The 24,899-nt window shown below is 36.8% G+C and overlaps 1 protein-coding gene across 10 annotated transcripts in view; it reads right to left on the reverse strand.

The window, feature by feature from the left end:
* NFAT5 (nuclear factor of activated T cells 5) overlaps positions 1–24,899 on the reverse strand; it is a 131,171-nt gene that overhangs the window by 48,403 nt on the left and 57,869 nt on the right. For 4 of the 10 annotated variants that reach the window (XM_055297766.2, XM_055297765.2, XM_055297764.2 and 1 more), the window contains one exon: positions 4,425–4,983. In XM_055297766.2, coding sequence (XP_055153741.1) covers positions 4,425–4,983 — 559 coding nt within the window. Of the gene's footprint in view, positions 1–4,424; positions 4,984–5,432; positions 5,495–7,163; positions 7,224–24,899 lie in introns of all 10 variants that reach the window. The other 6 variants (XM_055297775.2, XM_055297769.2, XM_055297773.1 and 3 more) reach the window with 5 other exon arrangements.

Raw genomic sequence — 24,899 nt, forward strand, 5'->3', positions numbered from 1 at the left:
AGCAATGGTGTGGTGGCTCACGCCTGTAATTCCAGCACTTTGGGAGGCGAAGAGCCGGGGGGGGTGGATCACCTGAGGTCAGGAGTTCGAGACCACTCTGGCCAACATGGTGAAACCCTGTCTCTACTAAAACTACAAAAAATTAGCCGGGAGTGGTGGCAGGCACCTGTAATCCCATCTACTTGGGAGGCTGAGGCAGGAGAATCACTTGAACCCAGGAGGTGCAGGTTGCAGTGAGCCCAGATCGTGCCATTGCACTCCAGCCTGGTCAACAAGAGCAAAACTCTGTCTCAAAAAAAAAAAAAAAAAAATTCACGTATGTTTTAAATAAAGTCAGGGTCATAGCTTTCTCTGTGACCCTCCTAGTCCTAAGTTTTGACTCACATCGAAGATCCAGGAGCCAGATGACTGTGAAGAAAAATCTCCTCTAAAAGCAACCAGATCCCAGTAGGAATATTATGACTTCAAACACAGAGGAGCTAAGCAGGCTTAAACCTGGCTCTAATGTTTACCCCTCCAGCTGTAACCAAGTTGTTGCCTCAATCATCAAGAACAAAGTGAGGAAAGGCACTATCTTCAATGGAAATGGGGAGTAGGTTGAATCCTTGGCTGGGAAAGAGGCAAAAGAATGGAGCAAAGAAGGAATGAAACCAGCAAAGGAATTCAGTAAGACTGACAGATAAGAGGAAAAGTTCTCAAGGCGCAATACTGTGCTTAATCATCTTTATATTCCCTGAACCTTGCACAGTTCCTGAAACATAACAGGTGCTGAAGAAATGTTTATTGATGAAGGCAAAGAAGAAGAAGAAAGGGACAAAGAAAGGAAAGCAGAGGGATAAAGGAGCTTCTGTAATATTAAGATGAGAAAGACCTAAGATGAGAAAGGTCGTAACTGGACAAGGAATGCCATTCGTGTAAATTTGACATAAGTAAATCAAAGATTACTTGTGCAAGTCATTTAAAAGGCCCTGGAAGAATAAATTCTATGAACATAAGTATCAAGTTGAAGCTGGAACAATGGGCAGTAAACCCTGTTTTTCTTTTCATCATTCTGGGTACAGATTCAAACATTTGGTCTAACTAGTGTGCAGTTCCTCACACATGAAAGTCTATGATACTCTGTTTTATACTAATCTTAGAGTAAAAATATTCATTTATTGAAACTATGTAGAAATATCCCCCAAATATACATACAAAGAGATGAAAGAAAATACTGCAAAATGATAATAGCAGATTTACTGAGTGACTAGATTATGAGGTTTTCTTGTATTTTTCAAATATTTGTAACTCAGATAGTATCAATTTGATAATAGAAAAGGGAAAATTTTAGTTTGAAATACAAGAAAAATTCGTAGAGCATATCGATTAACTTGGCAAGACATGTTTTTATACTCACTTATGCTAGTCAAGCTAATATTTATAAGGGCAAATAAATGAAAATGAGTTTTACTAGTCTAGCAAAACAAATGATCTCACTTGGGATGAAGACTATTAAGTGAGTATACACACTATGGCTTAAAGAAGAATATCATATGTAATTAAGCAATTTCTAAAATGGTACTTTAGAAGTCCTTAAAACTATCTTTATTTTCTAAAATGTAAAAATGGAATACATACATATTGAGATGTATAGACATGTAAAACCATGAAAACATCCACTAATGCTTAGAAACGTAGTCAAGTTACTAATTTTTAAGGCATGATGGCTTAAGAAAAAATAAAGTAGCAGTCAAGTTACATGGGATTTTACTTCTAAATGACAACCAAAAAGGAAAATCCACCATCATGGCATATTCTATTCAGAAGTCTTAAAATGACATTCTAATTTATTTGTGCCGCATAATCCTTCTGGTGGCCTATGTCAAAAAAATAATTTTCACTACAAAAAGCCTAAAGTAGGTTTCACATCCAGATGACATCTTATCTTAACTTACAGAAATATCTAGAAGAGACATGGGGCAACTGATTCTCAGGACATTTAGCTGAGAAATTTAAGAATAATATGGCTGGGAATATTCAAATACTAAGCTTTTTTTTTTAATGGTTTTATTCTCTTATTAGACTCTGACATTTTAGTCATATAAAAGTGCCATTTTCATTTACAAGCTATCAGATTTCTATGTGGTATCTTGAAAATCAATAAACTGCCGTATACATTTTAAAGTACATTTTCTAAATACTTAGTATGATATATAAATTGTAATTTTATGGCACATTAGATCTAAGGCTATATCCTTATCTCTCAAAACATTTTAAGATTTTTTTCACTGTTGAAGAATACAGGCTTTTAGCTTGACATGCTCTGAAAAATTATTTTTAAGGCCTATTTTTCTATACATTTAGGTATGGTTTCATCCTTTCCTCAATATAGTTGTTATAAATTCCAATTTTAAACTTCTTCCATCATTTCCATATACTAGTTTCAAATATTTTTTTCATTACCTAAGAAGCTGGACATTTCTTCTGCTTGATGGAATTTCTGCTCCATGAATTATTTCATGAAAGAGTCTGTCTTGACCAATGTCATTATACTTTCCCTGGGTAACCTCAAATCATTTCTAAGATATAGCTATCATACAACAGTAGAAGCAGAAAAGATAAAGGTCAAGATATTTAATTAGCAACTGCAAATCACTGTGTTTACTAGCCATAAGTAAAAATTCTATTTGCCCTAAATTTGAACCTTCAATATTCATTTTGATATAAAAATGAAAATTTGTCTTCTGGAACTTTATATTAAAGACCTTCTCCACTAAAGTGCAAATAAACACACATATGTAATTAAATGATATTCATGAGACTTTTAGATCTGTGTTACTATCACAGTTACTTAAGTATTTACCTGCTGCATTCATTACATTTCAGAGCCTTATTTTATAAGTAATAGTTCTACAAATATTATGTTCTGAAATTCTTGACTTTATTAAATGGCAACATTTTAGGAAAGAGTATATCTTATTTTCTTTTAGGTAATTTACTAATCTGGACTTTCTAAAACTGAAAAGCATTTAAATATTCATTTTCATTTAACTACATTACCCCAAAGGAGGTAAAGAAGCAGTGTAGAGTAATTATTGCTTAAAGGGTAAATATTACTTTTTAAAATGTACTGAGGGAGTGCTTAAGGGCAAGTTTAATATATATTAAGAATATTCTCTATAATATTCAACTGAATTTTTAACGAAAAAAAGATCAGTGATGTCATCAAGTAGTAAACCAATCTAAAGCTTCTTGACCACTTTTTGTGTAAAACTGAAATTGTAGGAGATCCTGGGTCCTAGAGAGTTAAATTTTAACAAATTATTTTGAATGTACTATATAAAAATCTAATTTAAAAGTCTAGCAATTAAATATTACAATAAAATTACTAAAGGAATTAAAAGTCATACTAGTCTGCATTATAGCAGTGAATATTCTGTAACATAGCTATTGAACTATATTAGTGAGTAGTGTGACTGGCAGAGATGAAAGAAAACTCAAACATGTACCATGATCCTGTTTCATCACCCTCTAAATAAGTAACCCAGAATCACAGAAAAAAAATGAGTGATTTAAAAAAATATTGACTCTGTACAATCAATGTATTAGTATCAAAGGAAAAAAGCTTATGATATATGAATCTAAATGATGAGAATCAAACTCTCAATTTAGTTTTTTCTTGTTTTCATCAACTAAAGAGAAAAAAATTAAGTCTAAAATCCTCTAAAAAATGTAAACCGTATGAGGACACAATGTGAAAGAGAACACAGCTCTTAGTGACTGTTTGAGTTGTTTTGGATGGAGTCATTACATTGTTACTTTTTTTTTTTTTTTTTTTTTGAGATGGAGTTTTGCTCTTGTCGCCCAGGCTGGAGTACAGTGGAGTGATCTCAGCTCACTGCAACCTCTGACTCCTGAGTTCAAGCGATTCTCCTGCCTCAGTTCTCCCGAGTAGCTGGGATTACAGGCATGCGCCACAATGCCCGGCTAATTTTTTTTGTATTTTTAGTAGAGATGGGGTTTCACCATGTTGGTCAGGCTGGTCTCGAACTCCTGACCTCAGGTGATCCGCCCGCCTCGGCCTCCCAAAGTGCTGGGATTACAGGCGTGAGCCACCGCACCTGGCTGAGTAAAAATATTTTTAAGTCCTTTTAAAATATAAATTCATTTGAAATTTAAGTTATTTCAAAACAGATTATTTTCATTTTCTGCTACCTAACTATACTGATAATAAGATATCTATTGCGAGAATCTATGATTATTTTATTTTCTATCTAGTAAAAGTTGGTAATTTTAAGTTAAAATTTTCATGTATTTCAATGATAAAATTAGCACTGTTGCTTTATATGCAAACTTGAGCTGAGCAATTAGGAAAAATTGGGAATGTTTTTTGTTTGTTTGTTTTGCATAATGATGATAGAATTTTAAAAAATGTGAATACCAACCCATTTCCCGCTTTTGAGTTGCCTTTGTTGTCCGTGGTAAGCTGAGAAAGCACATAGTGAGGTGCTTTGGCACTGTCGGCATCAAATATATCCATATTAGATTCTTCACAATCTCGTCGTTTGACCCCCGGCCTCTGCTTTGGATTTCGTTTTCGTGATTTACGAGGTACCTCAGTGTTATCATTGTAGGAACTGGTGCTCATGTTACTGAAGTTGGAGGGGGAATCCTCCATCCACATACTGCAGCTCTGCTCAGATTCCAATCCACACCCCTCATCCTGGCAGGACATCCGACTGTTATCCAGCAAGTCCTCAGGTGGTGGTGAGATGTACAAGACTGTGTGCCTCTTCGGTGTTGATGGATGCTGCTGAACTGTGTTACTGGTTAACTGCTTTTCACTTACCCCTCTGTTACTTACCCCCACGGCTGAGGAGCAGCTCTCCACTTGCATAGCCTTGCTGTCGGTGACTGAGGTAGAATAAATGGTAGGGCTGGAAGAGGTGGTAAAGGAGCTGCAAGCACCGCCCATGGAGGAAGAGGAGGGAGCTGAAGAAGCATCTGCAGTGTACAATTCAAGAGTAAATACACTATACATGTTTTCACCTATGCTGGCTAGCAGTCCCATTGAAAATGTGATTTGTGAACTGATTGTTTTTCCCCAAAATGAATAGTCAGAATTTGGTTATGTTTTAGAATATAAATGCTTCAAGCAATATAAGGCCTAAGAAATGCAATTTTTAAAAATGCCCAAATAGCATTATTTTACTTGTGTTACAATCAATAGATTTTTAAAATCTCATTTAATGTTTTAAGCTGTAAAGCAAAAATAAAGCTTTTATTGCCTCAGCTGGACATTCTATTGAATTTTAATCATTTAAAGTAATAAAGAAAACCCCAATATGAAATATATGCTTGTGGTCCACATTCAAGGCCAATTAAATAATTCATTATAGAATTTGAAAAGTGGGACTGTGCTTAGCCACAAAATATTAAAATAAGTTTCTAACCTATGAAGCAGAGAACTACAGGTCATTTTTAATGCAGACACTCCCTGCTTCAGAGGCAAATCCTGGAATAAAAATATGAGAAAATAAATGAGAAAAGAGCTGCTGATTATTCCAGATATCAATTATAAAATGAGAAATAAATAGAAAAAATATATAATCAACTGAATTGGAGGCAAAATGGAACTGGTATTGTCACTATGATTTGTTGTAAAATCTAGGAGAATCAAGATGAAAAAGGTTTGATTTGGAACATTCTGGGTTGTAGAAGATAAGCAAGTTAATCATTGGGTCTCCAGAAGCTGGAAGTGGTAGTTCAAAACCATAAGCTCTAAAATAAATCCATCCTTTATGACATAATGAAATGCAAAGGAAGAACTGATTAATGGATGGATTTCTCTTAATAAAGTACTTGATTACATGTTTGACAATTGGTTAGAGCTGTCCATTTTCTCTCTTTTTAAAGGGCCTGGTTGATTGTGACTAGTAAGGGAATTTTCCAATATAAGAACAATGGTAAATTTTACTGGCTGAAATCTAACAGAAAATAGTTAAGCATAAAAATCTCTGGAGAGCAGCAGAATTAATATTTTTTGTAAAACTATTATCTATTATGCCTAGCAAGAAAGATTTAAGTAGATCTTTTCAGCATATGTGGCAACTGGCAGAATAGCGCACTGAAAATACTATTACTTTAGCCCTTAACAGCATAACCTCAGAGGCGCATTGATTGCTAAGGTTGGAAGTTGTCATGACTAACATTTTAGATATCATTTTATCTTGTTCACAATATGGAAAGGTTTGTCATCATATACACACACAAAAATAAAAATAGGTAACATGACAGACAAAGATATGTTCCAATCTAAAATTAATTTGTATTTATGACCAAGTATGCCACTGTTTTAAAGTGTATGATAAAACTGTATGTGCAGTTATTGGAAATGCAACATACACATCAATTGTAAATAAAGAACAAAATGTAAGAATGTCAATGTTTACATAATTAAAAGCCAAGTGCCAAAGAGCTGTTTTTTCAATTGAAAACATGTATTTAAAATACACCTAAATTATCTGAATGAACTATATTCACCCAGAATTCTTCATCACTGTCAAGGCTAAAAAGCACAGTAATTAATATTAGTCATCAAGAATATGATCTACATAATGCCACATGGAAAGATTTTTCCCAACTACCGTTAAGTGAAGGAGCCTAAAGAAATTAGATGATACCAGTTCCATTTTCCAGTATGTATCCTTCTCAAATGCAGTAGCTGAAATTGGAAAATTCAGTCACTTTAAACTGCATTCCAATTTAAAGGAAAACTTATCAATTTTGTATCATGCATTAATGCAATGTTTTCTTAGTAAATAAATATTTTTAAAAGTTTGTAAAAACTACAAAATCTATATGCTAATGTCAGTGACAGTTTAGGAGCTGATTTGTAGCCACTTTGAGTTTAAATATAATTTTTTCCTTGTCTTTTGAAAAATACTACAGAATTCATTTTAGAAAAAATAGAAAAGGTATTACATCTAACATTCTTCCATCTGTTCCAACTATTGGCAAAAACGAAACTAAATTTTTGTGTACTTATGAGCCTATGTTCTTCATTTTCAGAGAAATACAAGTATGCAGCATACAAGTATGCAGCATGCAATATTTGCAGTGGAACACACAAAACATGAATGCTGTGAACTTATATTTCTATAAAGCAGCTTTCTCCCACTCACCCTTTTTAAATCTAAGGATCATGCACATGAGAATGCAGAGTATGAACATCTCAGGGATCCCTGTTCATGACAGATGGAAAGTACAGGTGAAAAGCAATCATGAACCCAAAAGCAAGTTATATGGTATTATGAATTTAATATGCACGATATAACCTTGTCTTGTTCTCTGAGATAAAAAATTTAATCTTGCAAATCTTATCAAATATCAAAACCGTAATGATTATAAAACCCAACTGATTTAACAGTCATACATAAGTGTGTGTTCTAGGATAAGTATGCCAAACTGTGATATCATATCCTACATAAATTTAAATATCTATACATTTTCCATGGACAGCTAACACACGATTGTGTGTGCACAACTGCAGAATTGATCCTGGGCATACTTATTAAAGAAAAAGTTAGCACAAAACTGTGACGCTGAAAATATTAACTCTGTCAGAAGAGAACAGTAAGCATCTTTTAATTGAAAAATATTACTTTGTAAAGTGTACCTCAATTGCAAAGATTCTACTCATTTTAAGACAAATGAAATAATTTTTTTTTAAACTGTAAAATTCTCTTTTTTTTTTTTGAGGCAGGGTCTCGCTCTGTTGCCTAGGCTACAGTGCAGTGGCACGATCATGGCTCACTGAAGCCTTGATCTCTTGGGCTCAAGCAGTCCTCCTGCCTCAGCTTCCCGAGTAACTGACACTACAGGCACACAACACCATGCCTGGCTACTTTTTAAATTATTTGTAGAGGCAAAGTTTTGTCATGCTGCCCAGGCTGGTCTCAAATTCTTGGGCTCAAGCAATCCTCCAGCTTTGGCCTCCCAAAGTACTGGGATTATAAGCGTGAGCCACCACACCCAGCCTAAAATTCTTTACCATGGTACTACTGATACTCTGATGATGATATGGTGTATAAAATCTTTCATATCAAAACATTACATTTTGGTTAGCAAGAGATCTGAGTGCATTAATTAATAATGCCATGTGAGGTAGCAAAGTGGAGGGTAAGAACTGTGAGCACCTCGAAAGCACTGACAATATCTTTCTCATCTTAGATCCTCCCAACACCTATCACAGTGCCCACACTGTAATAAAATTCAAATTATTAAATTGATTTATGGGAAGCCAAAAATTTGATATGTATTTGGAGTTACATTAAAGTTAAGCTGGCAAATAAATGTAGGTTGAAGAATAAAAGAATTTTTATTCTTTTATATTCAAATATAATTCAAAGTACTTAGAATACATATTACTATGATAGCATTATTTGATACAGGGAAAATACTAAGAGTCTAGAGGTAACTATTTAGTATCACTACCAAGAGTACTCTAGTAATTTTATTTCCTTAAATTATAAATAAGCCAAATTACCTACTTATATATCCATAAATTTACCATGAAAAAAATCCTTAGTATCCTATTAAAATATAAATACATAAAATAATGACATCAGAACATTTTAAATTTCTAATGCTAGTCATTTCCAAGCATTCCCAGAGAAGTGCTAACAAATCCTCCGGGGCATATCACTGTATCACTAAATAAAATATCAAAAAACAGCTTGATATTCTATAGAACTAAAGTGTGAATGCAATTCTGACCCGTCTATATTTCTTTTTTTTTTTTTTTTTTTTTTGAGAGGGACTCTCACTCTGTTGCCCAGGCTGGAGTGCAGTGGCACAATCTCGGCTCACTGGAACCTCTGCCTCCCAGGTTTCAAGTGATTCTCCTGCCTTAGCCTCCTGAGTAGCTGGGATTACAGGTGCCCACCACCACGCCCAGCTAATTTTTGTATTTTAGTAGAGATGGGATTTCATCATGTTGGCCAGGGTGGTCTCGAACTCCTGACCTCAAGTGATCCGCCTACCTCGGCCTTCTGAAGTGCTGAGATTACAGGCGTGAGCCACGGTGCATGGCCATGTGAATAAATTTTATTGATTTTTTTTCTTTTATGAAGGAATTATCTTTGAACCTATAGTCTAACTTATATAGAATATTTTTTCCTTTTTTTTTTTTTTTTCTGAGACACAGTCTTGCTCTGTTGCCGAGGCTGGAGTGCAGTGGCACAATCTTGGCTCACTGCAACCTCCACCTCCCGGGTTCAAACAATTCTCCTGCCTCAGCCTCCCGAGTAGCTGGGACTACAGGTGCCCACCACCACGGCCGGCTAACTTTTGTATTTTTAGTAGAGACGGAGTTTCACCATATTGGCCAGGCTGGTCTTGAACTCCTGACCTTGTGTTCTGCCCGCCTCAGCCTCCCAAAGTGCTGGGATTACAGGTGTGAGCCACTGTGCCTGGGCTAGAATAATTTTATTTTTTCTAAAGCATTTTCTGTGACCACAGGAAGCACAACAAACTAAAGGAAAAATTAATAGACCATTCTATAATTTACTCATAGTAATTTATAATGTCAGATTATTTTAAATAGAATAATTTTAAAATTTAAAAGAGGCAGGTAAGTGTCATATGTAAAGTATCCTGTATTTAAGTCTATATGCCACTATTAGCAGTAGCCAATTATCAGACCAAATGCCAGTAATGATGGTGAACTTGAATTGTACATATGGCTTCTTTTAAGAATTGATGGAAACTATAAATACTCAAAAATAGTTGAGATTCAAAGACTGGCAGATATTAAATAATATCTACATGGAATATGAATATCCCAGAATCTGTAATAAAAGATGAAACAGGATTTTATTTATTTTCTTTACTTTTTTTTTTTCTTTGTTGAGACAGTCTTGCTCTGTTACCCAGGCTGGAGTGTAGGGGCACGATCACAACCCACTGCAGCCTCGACCTCCTGGGCTCAAACGATCATCCCACCTCAGCCTCCTGAATAGCTAGGACTACAGGTGTGCGCCACCGTACCTGGCTAATTTTTGTATTTTTTGTAGAGATAGGGTTTCACCATGTTGCCCAGGCTGGTTTTGAACTCCTAGGCTCAAGGGATCCTCCCACCTCAGCCTCCCAAAGTGCTAGGATTACAGGCATGAGGCACCGTGTCCAGACTGAAAAAAGATTTTAAACGATACCATTTATAGAAACCCATGTAGATTTTATATACTCCTTGCTTAAACTGCATTTTAAACTTAAGAACTATCACCTCTAGATTTGTCAACTAGAAATTATTTTAACTACCATAATATATTAGTGCTTAAAATATCATTAAAAAGATATACTTTATATGGAACTAAAAACTTTTAATAGAAAACTTTGAAATTCGAAATATTTGCTGAAGTCTCAAAAGAAAGAAATACCTTTCACTGCTTTAAAATATATGACAGAAATGATATTTAACTTCTAAGCTTCCAAGATTAAAATTTGATCCCTAACATTTGAATATGTACATATTTTATAATTTTTCAACATCTGTGCAAAATTGAGTTTTCTAAAAAAGCCAGTTTAAAAAAAGCCATAAAATTTTGTAAGTATGCTAAGTGAACAAATAGTGGAACAAAGAAGGAATAAATTATTGGCCACTCAGAAAATAATCATTAAAAAAACCCAAGATATTTGGAAACAATTTCCTTTTTTTTTTTTTTTTTTGAGACGGAGTCTCGCTCTGTTGCCCAGGCTGGAATGCAGTGGCGCAATCTCCGCTCACTGCAACCTCTGCCTCCCAGGTAAAAGCAATTCTCTTGCCTCAGCCTCCTGAGTAGCTGGGACTACAGGCACCCGACACTACGCCTGGCTAATTTTTGTATTTTTAGTAGAGACAGGGTTTCACCATATTGGCCAGGCTGGTCTCAAACTCCTGACCTTGTGTTCTGCCCACCTTGGCCTCTCAAAGTGCTGGGATTACAGGCGTGAGCCACCGTGCCCGGCCTTTTTTTTTTTTCTTTTGAGACGGAGTTTCGCTCTTGTTGCCCCTGCTGGAGTGCAATGGCACAATTTTGGCTCACTGCAACCTCTACCTCCCGGAGTCAAGCAATTCTCCTGCTTCAGCCACCCAAGTAGCTGGGATTACAGGCATATACCACCACGGCCGGCTAATTCTGTATTTTTAGTAGAGACAGGGTTTCACCATGTTGGTCAGGCTAGTCTCGAACTCCTGACCTCAGCTGATCTGCCCGCCTCAGCCTGCCATAGTGCTGGCATCACAGGCGTGAACCACTGTGCCTGGCCAGAAACTATTTCTGATCTAAAACACATAATGTTCAACCTTAGTTATTTCTTCTTAAGCATTATATTTTTCTTACTGGTAACAATGACCAACTCTGAAGTTCTCATCTGATAAAAGTCACCAGATACAAGGACATATTTTCAGATTAAAGAAGAAAGATATTCAGAGAAAAAACTGTAAGGCCAACACTCATGTTGCCAAGAGACTGAAATATCTAGAACATACAAAGTGGCTGCAAACCTGCTTTGTCAACACCTTACATGCCAACCTTCATTTTCTACTTTTCTTCTTCTTCTTATAATATTAATGTAAAGTTTAAAACTTTACAAAAAGTTTTAGTTTCAATCAGTACCAATCCACTATTTAGAAACAAACAAAAAGTAAGAAAGGAAGAAAGAAAGGAAGAGAGAAAGAAGGAAAGACTTATGAAGAAGTCTGAAAACGAGACCGACCTATACCCTGGGTGAGATTGGATGGGTTAAGTGTCTCTGGCACTATTTGTCTTCACTATTGACAGACACTGTCACACAACCCACCACACGATGCCTGTCTCTGAATGGCGAAGCTAGAATGCAAGTTAAGTATATTAATAGAAAAAACAACTAGCATCCCAGCATATAAAATAAGCATTCCAGATTATTAAAAAAAACAAAAATTGTAGTGCTGATCATTTAATTTACATGATTAAAACAGTTTCAATCTCCCATTTGTATTTTTCCCACCCAACATATGTTTACATGTTAAAATAAGCAATGTTTTAAAATAAACTTCAAAAAATTTAATTATTAACCTCTGAATGCATGTGGGGAAATTTCTTAGACAAAATTTTTGTGAACTCTTATTCACCAATTTGTTCTGTTTATAGATGCTCTCTAATCCATAAGCCAGAATTCTCTCTTTCAGGTGTTTTTCAGGATGTTCCCTTACCCAAACTCTTTTGAAGCGTGGAAGAAGATATGTTCTAAGCAATGCACTTATACTGTAAAAAATACCTATATTTTAGAAGCAAAATAACCTTTTCATTTTTCAGACCACATTGGCTCCTACATACTTCTTTATGCTCCCCTTAAAAAAGATACCAATTTGCCGGGCGCGGTGGCTCACGCTTGTAATCCCAGCACTTTGGGAGGCCGAGGCGGGTGGATCACGAGGTCAGGAGATCGAGACCAAGGTGAAACCCCGTCTCTACTAAAAATACAAAAAATTAGCCGGGCGTGGTGGCAGACGCCTGTAGTCCCAGCTACTCGGAGAGGCTGAGGCAGGAGAATGGCGTGAACCCGGGAGGCGGAGCTTGCAGTGAGCGGAGATCGCACCACTGTACTCCAGCCTGGGTGAAAGAGCGAGACTCCGTCTCAAAAAAAAAAAAAAAGATACCAATTTATACTTTTAATGATATATGCTACTTTGTATAATATGTTTGATCCTAGAGGCTCTATTTTTTTAAAAAATAATGAGCACTACTGCTGAAGCTGAAGGGTTTGTTACTGATTTATTGCAGACATCTTTTTCTTCCCCAGTCCATCAAATTGCTATTCAGGGTTCTAATATTATAAAACAATTACTCTCCAGTTTTTAATCTGAATTCTCCTTACATAATTATTTCTACCTTATCAGAGTACCATTAATATACTCATATAATATTTACTACATAGTGCTCCCTGAAAAATAAAATGCTTATCCTGAAACTTAGAGCAATGTTTTAAATGTATTTTTTTCTATCCAAACAAAATTTTTTTCTATTCAAACAAAAATTCAACACAAAGGATCTAAGCACAGTGTATAAAATGTGTACTAGATATACACATTAAATAATTTGATTTTTAAGTCCATGTAAAATTCTTTCCTAATGGAAGAAAAAGATGTTTTCCATCATCCAATGATTTAAGTACTACTGGATAGCATCACTTGTCAATAATGAATGAAGAGACTAATACTCAGACGTAATCTTCTATTTCCAATAATTTAAACACAAAAGGGAATAATTATACTAGCTGACAGCTACATTTATTACACTGCCAAATATACCAGAAAGTACAGGCTAAAAAGAGAGCGAGACAGAGACAAATACTGTACTACTGAAAGATAATGTCACTTTAAGTTAAAAACAGAGTATCACTAAACTTCAAAATTAGAGAAACAAACAGTTCCAAGGGATATTATCTGAAGGACACTTCAGTACAATACATTTTAAATAGTTTAGATTAAAAAATAAAGGCATTCCTGCCAATTCTAGTCCAATGTTTTTACTTTTTTTTTTTTTTTTGAGAACGAGTCTCTCTCTGTTGCCCAAACTGGAATGCAGTGGTGCGATCTCGGCTCACTGCAATCTCTGCCTCCCGGGTTCAAGTGATTCTCCTGCCTCAGCCTCCTGAGTCGCTGGGATTACAGGCACCCACCACCACCTCTGGCTAATTTTTTGTATTTTTTAGTAGAGATGGGGTTTCACCATGTTGGCCAGGCTGGTATTGAACTCCTGACCTCAGGTGATCCACGCGCCACGACCTTCCGAAGTGCTGGGATTACAGGCGTGAGCCACTGCGCCCAACCCTACGTTTGTTTTTTTTAAGATATGACTAAAACAATAATAAAAAATAGTTTACAGCATCATTAAAAACTTCTGATTTAATCAATCAGGTTTCAGACCTAGGTCTGGAGTAAAGTGTACATTAGATCCAATTGTAGACAAAATAAATTGCCTAGACAAAAAACCAGAAGTCATAAATTGCTCTACCAGAAGTTTTTTTGTTTTTTGTTTTTGTTGTTGCTTGTTTGTTTGTTTTTGAGACAGTCTCACTCTGTCGCCCAGGCTGGAGTGCAATGGCGTGATCTTGGCTCGCTGCAACCTCCGCCTCCTGGGTTCAAACGGTTCTCCTGCCTCAGCCTCCCGAGTAGCTGGGATTATAGGTGCCCGCCACCTTGCCCAGCTAAATTTTGTATTTGTAGTAGAGCCAGGGTTTCACCATGTTGGCCAGACTGGTCTCAAACTTTTGACCTTGTGATCCGCTGGCCTCAGCCTCCCAAAGTGCTGGGATTACAGGCGTGAGCCACCGTGCCCAGCCTCTACCAGAAGTTTTGATCATTAACCATGCAACTTACATCACTTCATTTAAAAAATACTATTAAGAACTCTTAAACAGCAGACTTTCTAGAATTAGTCCTTCAGGAACTGTTGGTCTTTCCTATGATTTCATCATCCTCTATCAATGTTCCTTTTATATACAAAGGTTCTGATATGGTTTAGCTATGTCCCCACCCAAATCTCAACTTGAATTTTATCTCCCAGAATTCCCATGTGTCGCAGGAGGGACCCAGGAGGTGGTATTTGAGTCACGGCGGCTGGTCTTTCCCATGCTATTCTTCTGACAGATAATAAGTCTCACGACATCTGATGAGTTTATCAGGGGTTTCCACTTTTGCTTCTTCCTCATTTTCTCCTGCTGCCACTACGTAAGAAGTGCCTTTTGCCTCCTACCATTGATTCTGAGGCCTCCCCAACCATGTGGAACTGTAAGTCCAAATGAACATTTTTCCTTCCCAGTCTGGGGTATGTCTTTATCAGCAGTATGAAAATGGACTAACACGGTAAATTGGTACTAGGAGTGGGGTGTTGCTGAAAAGATATCTGAAAATGTAGAAGTGACTTTGGAACTGGGTAACAGGCAGAGTTTGGAACAGTTTGGAGGGCTCAGAAGAAGGCAGGAAAATGTGGGAAAGTGTGGAACTTCCTAGAGACTTGTTGAGTGGCTTTGCCAAAAATGCTGGTAGCGATATGGACAATAAGGTCCAGGCCAAGGTGGTCTCTGATGGAGATAAAGAACTTGCTGGAAACTTGAGGAAAGGTGACTCTTGTTAGGTTTTGGCAAAGAGACTGGTGGCATTTTGCCCCTGCCCTAGAGATCTGTGGAACTTTGAACTTGAGAGAGATGATTTAGGGTATCTAGTGGAAGATATTTCTAAGCAGCAAAGTATTCATTAGGTGACTTGGGTTCTGTTAAAGGCATTCAGTTTTATAAGGGAAGCAGAGCATACAAGTTTGGAAAATTTTGCAGCCTAACTATGGGATAGAAAAGAAAAACCCATTTTCTGGGGAGAAATTCATGCTGGCTGCAGAAATCTGCATAAGTAGCAAGAAGCCTAATGTTAATAATCCCCAAGACCATGAGGAAAATGTCTCCAGGCCACGTCAGAGACCTTTGTGGCAGCCCCTCCCATCATAGGCCCAGAGGCCCAGGAGGAAAAAGTGGTTTTGTGGGCTAGGCCCAGGGTCCCCATGCTATGTGTGGCCTAGGGACTTGGTGCCCCGTGTCCCAGATGCTCCAGCAATGGCTGAAAGGGGCCAATGTACATAGCTCGAGCTGTGGCATCAGAGGGTGGAAGCCCCAAACCTTGGCAGCTTCCATGTGGTGTTGAGCCTCTGGGTGCACAGAAGTCAAGAATGGAGATTTGGGAACCTCCGCCTAGATTTCAGAGGGTGTATGGAAACCCCTGGATGCCCTGGCAAAAGTTTCCTGCAGGGGTGGGGCCCTCATGGAGAACCTCTGCTAGGGCAGTGCAGAAGGAAAATGTGGGGTTGGAGACCCCATGCAGAGTCCCTACTGGGGTACTACCTAATAGAGCTGTGAGGAGAGGGCCACTGTCTTCCAGACCCCAGAATGGTAGATCCACTGACAGCCTGCACCATGCACCTAGAAAAGCTGCAGCCACTCAACACCAGCCCATGAAAGCAGCCAGAAGGGAGGCTGTACTCTGCAAAGCCACAGGTACAGAGCTGCCCAAGACCATGGGAACCCACCTCTTGCATCAGTGTGACCTGGATGTGAGACCTGGAGTCAAAGGAGATCATTTTGGAGCTTTAAAATTTGACTGTCCCACTGGATTTCGGACTTGCATGGGCCCTGTAATCCCTTTGTTTTGGCCAATTTCTCCCATTTGGAACAGCTGTATTTACCCAATACCTGTACTCACATTGTATCTAGGAAGTAATCAGCTTCCTTTTTATTTTACAGGCTCATAGGCAAAAGGAGCTTGCCTTGTCTCAGATGAGACTTTGGACTGTAGACTTTTGGGTTAATGCTGAAGCGAGTTAAGACTTTGGGGGACTGTTGGGAAGGCATGATTGGGTTTGAAATGTGAGGACATGAGATTTGGAGGGGCCAGGGCAGAATTATGTGGTTTGGCTGTGTCCCCACCCAAATCTCAACTTGAATTTTATCTCCCAGAATTCCCATGTGTTGTGAATCATGGGGGCTGGTCTTTCCTGTGCTATTCTTGTGATAGTTAATATGTCTCATGAGATCTGATGGGTTTATCAGGGGTTTCTGCTTTTGCTTCTTCCTCATTTTCTCTTGCTGCCGCCATGTAAGAAGTGCCTTTCACCTCCTGCCATGATTCTGAGGCCTCCCTAGCCATGTGGAACTGTAAGTCCAATTAAGCCTTTTTTTCTTTCTAGTCTCGGGTATGTCTTTACCAGCAGTGTGAAAACAGACTAATGCAGGTTCCCACTGAGAGAGTGTCAACATGACAGAATAACAAAGTCAGAAAGTATATCCCATGGCCCACATATATATACATCTTGACTGGTGTGTTAAACTTCAAAATAAGACCAAAAATAGACCAGGTGAGAATGGAAAGAAAAAAAGTCAAAATAAAGTTCAAAACTAATTTTTATAAAGCGAACCTATTTTTAAAAACCTTACTAATGGCCGGGCATGGTGGCTCACGCCTGTAATACCAGCACTTTGGGAGGCTGAGGTGGGCGGATCACCTCAGGTCTGGAGTTCAAGATCAGCCTGGCCAACGTGGTGAAACCCCGTCTCTACTAAAAATACAAAAATTAGCCAGGCATGGTGGCAGGTGCCTGTAATCCCAGCTACTTGGGAGGCTGAGGCAGCAGAATCGCTTGAACCCGGGAAGTGGAGGTTTCAGTGAGCCGAGATTGCGCCACTGCACACCAGCCTGGATGACAAAAGTGAGACTCTATCTCAAAAAAAAAAAAAAAAAAAAAAAAAAAAAAAAAAAAAAAAAACTTTACTAACAAAGGAAGTTAGAAACACATGGGGAAGGAGGTCAATGTTTACTCAATAATTACTACTTGTCAGAAAATGTTCGGTTATTTTACATATTTATCTTCATAAGAACCTTAAGAAGAAGTTCATATTATTGTCTAATTACAAGGGTAATATTATTAGAAATTTATTTAACTTTCCCAAGAGTCCATCTATATAGGAGATATGATATGATAGCAATCAGATTTAAATTCAGTCTTTATGACTCCAAAGCCCATGTTAATCTCATCTGTGAGAAAAATAAACAAATAAATAAAACTATGCACATGTTGTGTGTGTGTTTCTAAGTAAGTCTGATCTAGAGAATGGCTGTATAGACCTGGTACTTTGAGGTGCTTCTCATTGATTTTCTGATTTAATTTAGTTGATGATAATACCCTGTAATTACATGGGAAGAATAAATTCTACCTGAGTGGGCTAAATAAATACTGCCAGTACACATATACTTGATACATATACACAATGATGGATGAAAAGTGAATATAACCTTATTATGCCAAATATAAATCCATCAAGTATCTAATATATCCCATATCTTTGTTAGTTTTTCAGAGTACAGTTTATTGGACACTTTTATTCATTAGTCATTTGCACCCAGTGACTTTAAAATTATGAAATATTTAAAACACTCATGTAGCTTCCACTCATATTCAAAAAATGATACCATTTTACTATGCATTTTTTTTTTTTTTTTTTTTTTTTTTGGTGAGTCGGAATCTCACTGTCGCCCAGGCTGGAGTGCAGTGGCATGATCTTGGCTCACCATAACCTCTGCCTCCCAGGTTCAAGCGATTCTCCTGCCTCAGCCTCCTGAGGAGCTGGGGATTACAGGCACCTGCCACCACACCCAGCTAATTTTTGTATTTTTAGTAGAGATGGGGTTTCACCATGTTGGCTAGGCTGCTCTCAAACTCCTGACCTCAAGTGATCTGCCCGCCTTGGCCTCCCAAAGTGCTGGGATTACAGACATGAGCCACCATGCCTGGCCCATGTATGATTTTTTAAATTTTATTTTTTTAATTAACAAATAATAATCATACATATTCATGGGGTAATGTTCTGATACATATAATGTACAGTAATCAAATCAAGGTAATTAACATGTCCATTATCTCAATACTTATCATTTCTTTGTGTTAGGAATGTTCAATATCTTCCTTCCAGCTATTTGAAACTATATAGTATTGTTAACTACAGTCATCCTATAGTGGTATAGAACACTAGAACTTATTTCTTCTATCTAGCTGAAATTTTGTATCCTTCAACAAATTTCTCCCTATCCCTTCCTTCCCCCTACCATTCCCAGCCTCTATTATCTATCCACTGTCTTACTTTTTACTTCTATGAGATCAACATTTTTTAGCTTTCACATATGAGTGAGAACATGCAGTGTTTAACTTTCTGTTCCTGGCTTATTTCACTTAATGTCCTCCAGTTCCATCCACATTGCCATAAATGACAAGATTACATTCTTTTTTATGGCTGAATTCCAGAGGAAAAAATATCACAGAAACAGGTGAAGTTCCTTTCTTATAAAACAATTAGTTATAAACACTTTTTTGCTTATATTTTCAATCTTGTTGGTGATATAAAAAAGTCCACTTCTGTGCATTAATTTCTTAGGCAAAATTGTACAGAATGCATAGAAACAGTAACCGTATCTATTTTCTATAAGTATTTAGCTTATGAATGTTTCAGAATCTGTGAACAGTTTCAAAATGCTGTTCTGTCGACTCAAGTAATATAAAAATATGCTTATTAGAAACTGAATAAATCACAATATTTATAAAAGTGTTATTAAAAGGACAATAAAAAGAGAAATATTAAAGGAACAAAGCAATAATAGGCCAAGTTTGCTTTTTGGCAATGTCAATTTGTAACTGTCAAACAATTAGCAGTTGTTTCTGAATTAATGGCTTATAGGCCCAAGTTTGCTCTCTAATAATGCAGACTTCAGCATAAAACCATACATACATACCATCCATATGTATAAGTGTATGTATTTAGATTTACTATGTAATTTCAGTATAATAAGATAGAAGGTGGAGTAGAGATTTTTAAATCTGCTTGTAACATGTTTGTAACTAGGATCTGACTTCCTTCTAGAAATGGTCCAGTTTTCTTGGAAAAAAGGAAATGGCCATAAAGAATAACCAAGATCAACTCACAACATTTTAGCTCACAACATCTATAGGTGAATTACCTTTCTTGTTAGTGGGTTTCTGGTTTAATTTCATGAATAGTATACTACATTAGGTGGCAAAAATTCTGAAATACGTTAACCCAGGAAAGCAATCAAAGGCAAATTTCTTCCTCAAATTTAGTCAACTCAAGAAAATCCTCATTATATAACTGTAAATACTTTCTAACATAAGTAAATTAAGTTATAATAAATTCAATAGGATAAAAAATTTTGTTGCTATAAATCACTTTTATTAAATTTTTATTGTTCTAGAAATCAAATTCCCATTTGAAGATCCTGACACTTGTAGAGGAGAGGTATGGCTTTTCAACTCAATAGTCTATACACTGCCTAGTTAAGGATCTTGTGTTTCCCTAACCGAAGTGATAGCACACAGTGCCAAATTCCCTCAAGCACAATGGCAAGGAGTAAGAACTAAGTAAAGGAAAGAAGAGAGATACTTTATGGCTAGAAGGATTGTGATATGATGACATGCAAATTATCTAACACAATTCTTGTCACATAGTAGGAACTTAAAAGTGATAACATATTTTCATTTTTTAAAAGCTGTCTCCTACAGGAAGGAGTAACATATTTTCTTCACCTCAGTTTTTATACAGTGTATTGTTATAGGTGGTTTAGAAATTTCTATGATTTTAATTCAGGTGATTAGGAGATATGAAATGAATTAAAATATAGCTCTTATTTGATCACAGGACATTAATTTGCATCTCTAGTGCCCTCTCTTATAGTATAAACGGCACTCAATGAAATTTTGTAGAAAATACTTGTTACATACTTGAGATTTATTAAGTGACATGGCATAGAACTCAAAGCACTATATATCGAAGCTCTTCCAAAAGAAAAATTTATTATATGGATCACTTCACATCAAGTTATGAACTTAAAAACTGACAGTGGTCCAACAAATGGAGATATTCAACCAAGATTTCCACTGTACACACTTTATGACTGTGTATTATCTATATATGTCAAAAACTGCTATGAAGTTAGCCGGGTGTGGTGGCGCATGCCTTGTAGTCCCAGCTACTCGGGAGGCTGAGGCAGGAGAATCGCTGGAACCCAGGAGGCGGAGGTTGCAGTGAGCCAAGATCACGCCACTGCACTCCAGCCTGGCAAAAGAGCAAGACTCCATATAAAAAACAAAAACAAAAACACAACTGCTATGAAGTATTAGTGCACTGTTACTTCTAAAAAGTACTAATATATAATTACTGAAACCAAAATATCAATATTATGAAACTATACAAAAAAGAATTATTAATGTGTTATTAAGATTCTCTGGCTGAATTATAAAACCTATAATTTAATTCATTTTTTTTTGTTTTGTTTTGTTTCTTTGAGATGAGTCTCACTCTATCGCCCAGGCTAGAGTGCAGTGGCGTGATCTTGGCTCACTGCAACCTCTGCCACCCGAGTTCAAGCAATTCTCCTGCTTCAGCCTCCCAAGTAGCTGGGATTACAGGCGCCTGCCACCACGCTCAGCTAATTTTTGTATTTTTAGTAGAGACAGTTTCACCATCTTGGCCAGGCTGGTCTTGAACTCCTGACCTCATGATCCACCCACCTCGGCCTCCCAAAGTGCTGGGATTACAGGCATGAGCCAGCGCGCCCGGCCTAGTTTAATTCATTGTTTAGCTCAAGAATCTGAATTAAAAATTTTAAAGAAACTTGAAACAGTCCACTTAGAAAAATATATTTTGAAATAAACTAATAAACACAATGCTATATTCCCAAATGAAGCCAAACAAATCGAGTCTAGAATAGAACAAGAAAATAACTTGATTTCTTAAAATGAAGACTAAAGTTTGTTTACTTCCATGAAAGACTTTCTATTTTAAATAAAGTAAATTTAATGATTAAAACTGTAACCACATAGATTAAGAATAATATTTGAATATACAGCATGTGAATTATGTCTCAATAAAGCTGTTATTTAAAAAAACCCCAAACCTGCCATATATCTTTTCAAAAGCCCCAAATTCTGATATAACTCATTCAGTTCTCCTAAATAATATCTATGTTTTAATTCTGTATAAACTATACTATATGATTATCCAAAAAATAAACAAAAGAATATTTTCATGATTTGTACTTCTTCTTAATAAACTCCTTATTTTGCCAAAAAGTGTCATCAATTCATTTGGATAACTTTTATGTTTTAGGAACATGGCCTCTCTTTTAACTACTGAGAACTTACAAAATGGTTCAGAAAGTTTATATTTTTAAAGCTTTTATTCATTGATATATTGAACATCTAAGGCTTAACTACCTTTCCAATGGGACAAAAACAGAATTCTTAAAAATGAGGCGGAGGGCCCAGTGTGGTGGCTCACACCTGGAATTCCAGTGCTTTGGGAGGCCAAGGTAGGAGAACTGCTTGAGGCCAGGGGTTTGAGGCCAGCCTGGGCAACAAGCAAGACATCTCTACAAAAAATAAAAAAACAATCCAGGGCTGAGCATAGTGGTTCACACCTGTAATCCCAGCACTTTAGGAGGCCAAACATGGAGGATGACCTGAGCCCAGGAGTTCGTTCGAGACCATCCCTAGAGAAGCAGCATAGTGAGACCCTGTCTCTACAAAAAACATAAAAATTAGCCAGGTCTATCACCTGAAGTCAGGAGTTTGAGATCAGCCTGGCTAACACAGTGAAACCCCGTCTCTACTAAAAATACAAAAACTTGCTGGGCATGGTGGCGTGCACCTGTAACCCCAGCTACTTGGGAGGCTGAGGCAGGAGAATTGCTTGAACCTGAGAGGTGGAGGTTGCAGTGAGCTGAGATCATGCTGCTGCACTCTAGCCTGGGCGACAGAGTGAGACTCTGTTTAAAAAAAAAAAAAAAAAAAAAATTAGCCAGGTCCATGTGGTGGCATATGCCTGTGGTTCCCAGCTACTCAGGAGACTGAAATGGGAGGATCACTTGAGCCCAGGGGGGTTTAGGCTGCAGTGTGTCAAGGTCACACCAGTGCATTCAGCCTCGGTGACAGACCCTGTCTCTTAAAAAAAAAAAAAAAAAAAAAAATTAGCCCAGTGTGGTAGTGTGCACTTATTTCCCAGCTGAGGTGGGAGGATCACTTGAGCCCAGTAGTTGAAGGTTGCAGTGAGCTATGATCGCACCTTGCACTCCAGCCTGGGTGACAGAGCTAGAACATGTCTCTTAAAAAAAAAATGGGGAGGACAACAAAATTGGTGACTCTGAACTTCACCTCCCAGATTCTGACACCTGGCCCCATGAAGAGGGGAGAAATTGTGTCTAAATAAGCCCCTTTCCCCCACATCTTGACCCTGGGATTAGAGGATTAAAATACATTATTGACTGGAGTGCATAAAAGTATGAATTGTGTAGAAGCAGATAAAGGCTTGAAAGACACTTTTACCCAATATTCTGGATTGTGGATTAGCAGCATCATATTTACTTATTCCCTTAGTAACATGAAGAGGAAAAAAATCCAGATTGGTGAATCTGAGTAACACATTTTAAAAAATTAAACAACAAAAAATGTCCATGAACACTCATACGCCCAGTCTTTAAATTTTAAAATTTAATTAATTTAAAACTTGTCAAACACAAACCTTTATGGCAGAACTAGAAGTCTGTTCCCACCAGGCCCTCATACCTGAGAGCAGCCAATCCAGCTCCTTCAAAACTCTGAAGAATTAACTATATCAAGAGTCAATATTTTTATGCATTTCACATTTTTTCTTTTTTCTTTTTGAGACGGAGTTTCACTCTTGTTGACCAGGCTGGGGTGCAATGGCACGATCTTGGTTCACTACAGCCTCCGCCTCTCAGGTTCAAGCAATTCTCCTACCTCAGCCTCCAGAGTAGCTGGGATTACAGGCGCCCGCCACCACGCCCGGCTAATTTTTTATATTTTTAGTAGAGACGCAGTTTCACCATGTTGGCCAGGCTGGTCTCGAACTCCTGACCTCAGGTGATCTGCCCGCCTGGGCCTCTCAAAGTGCTGGGAATACAGGTGTGAGCCACCACGCCTGGCCCATATTTTTTCAAAAATGCTAAAGATTTTTTAAAAACCCATACAAGTCTAAATTAATATGCCTTTCCCTAGACATCTATCTAGCCTTTTGGCTAGAAAAACATTCAGTAACTTGGTACTGAATGTTTTTAACTTGGTAATATACTCCAAGTATCTCTGACAGTTATATCACCAAGAATATTAGTACATCAAATAAAAATATAATTCTAATGATATATACTGATTTCCTTACAATAATTATTCTGTGATTTAAACTCTCTTGTTTATAATGGTAAGGTATAAAGTATTCTTTCTAAGCTATTAGAATCCTAGAATAATCTACATTGGTTGCTAAATTTATATTTTGAAAAAGATTTTAAATGACTTGTTAATGATCATATAAACTTTCCGTGTGTGACCATAACAAAACTAGAAAGTTTACCTTCTTACTCTCTTTGCCATCTTTACAATGTCAATAATTTCAAGATAATAAGAATGCATTACTTCAAAATACTTCTTTTGATTAAATTTCTTATTTTCATGATTTTTCAACTCACAGCTTTCAATGTAATTTATCTTGAGAGATTTTTCTTAAATATACTGGGGTGGGGAGAAGGTTAATATTTCATTAGTGACCCAAATTCAACAACTTTTAATTTTTTTATATATAGAAGAATTTCTAAAATTCAATTTGGTATTATTTAAAAGGAAGAATTTTTCTTTTTCTAAACCTAACATTTTTTTCAGCTTTTAAAAGGAACTGGATCTACCGTCAACAGATGTTAAAAGCACAGAAGAAACAGACTTTTAGTTCTATATAGATTCAACATATCTTTAAAAACAATCTCAAAAGATACAAAAGAAATCAGTTAGTCAATTTCTACTTGTGGATTTAAAGTGAAGTATCTCATAAAAAATATTTTATCTTTGTCATATTTTATTATCGGATGCAATTTTAAAACCAGATTTAAAACTTAAAATTCCAGAAAAAAATCATCAAAGCCATTTTAGAACCCACTGGATATAAAGCAAACCAGGTCATCTTATCAATTTGATTACTAAAAAGTTCACTAATTCACAATTAAATCCACAGAAACTGCTAGAAAGTGTCTGGCAACACATGAACAGTGAGCAGGGCTGATCAGTTTCTTTGCCATATTTAAAGTTTTCCTGCCTTCAACCAGAAAGGCTTCAATAATGCACTATGCAGCCTGAGAAAGATTGGTACATAAGGTTAACGGTACATAGGTTAATGCATATGAGAAATATATCCGAAGTTATATTATAGTACCAATATCCTCATTTAAACCACAACCTTACACTTTACTGTTCTCATTTTGAAACTAAAATAATTTACCGAAAACAATG

Source organism: Symphalangus syndactylus, chromosome 11, assembly GCF_028878055.3.
Source record: "Symphalangus syndactylus isolate Jambi chromosome 11, NHGRI_mSymSyn1-v2.1_pri, whole genome shotgun sequence".
Taxonomy (NCBI): domain Eukaryota; kingdom Metazoa; phylum Chordata; class Mammalia; order Primates; family Hylobatidae; genus Symphalangus; species Symphalangus syndactylus.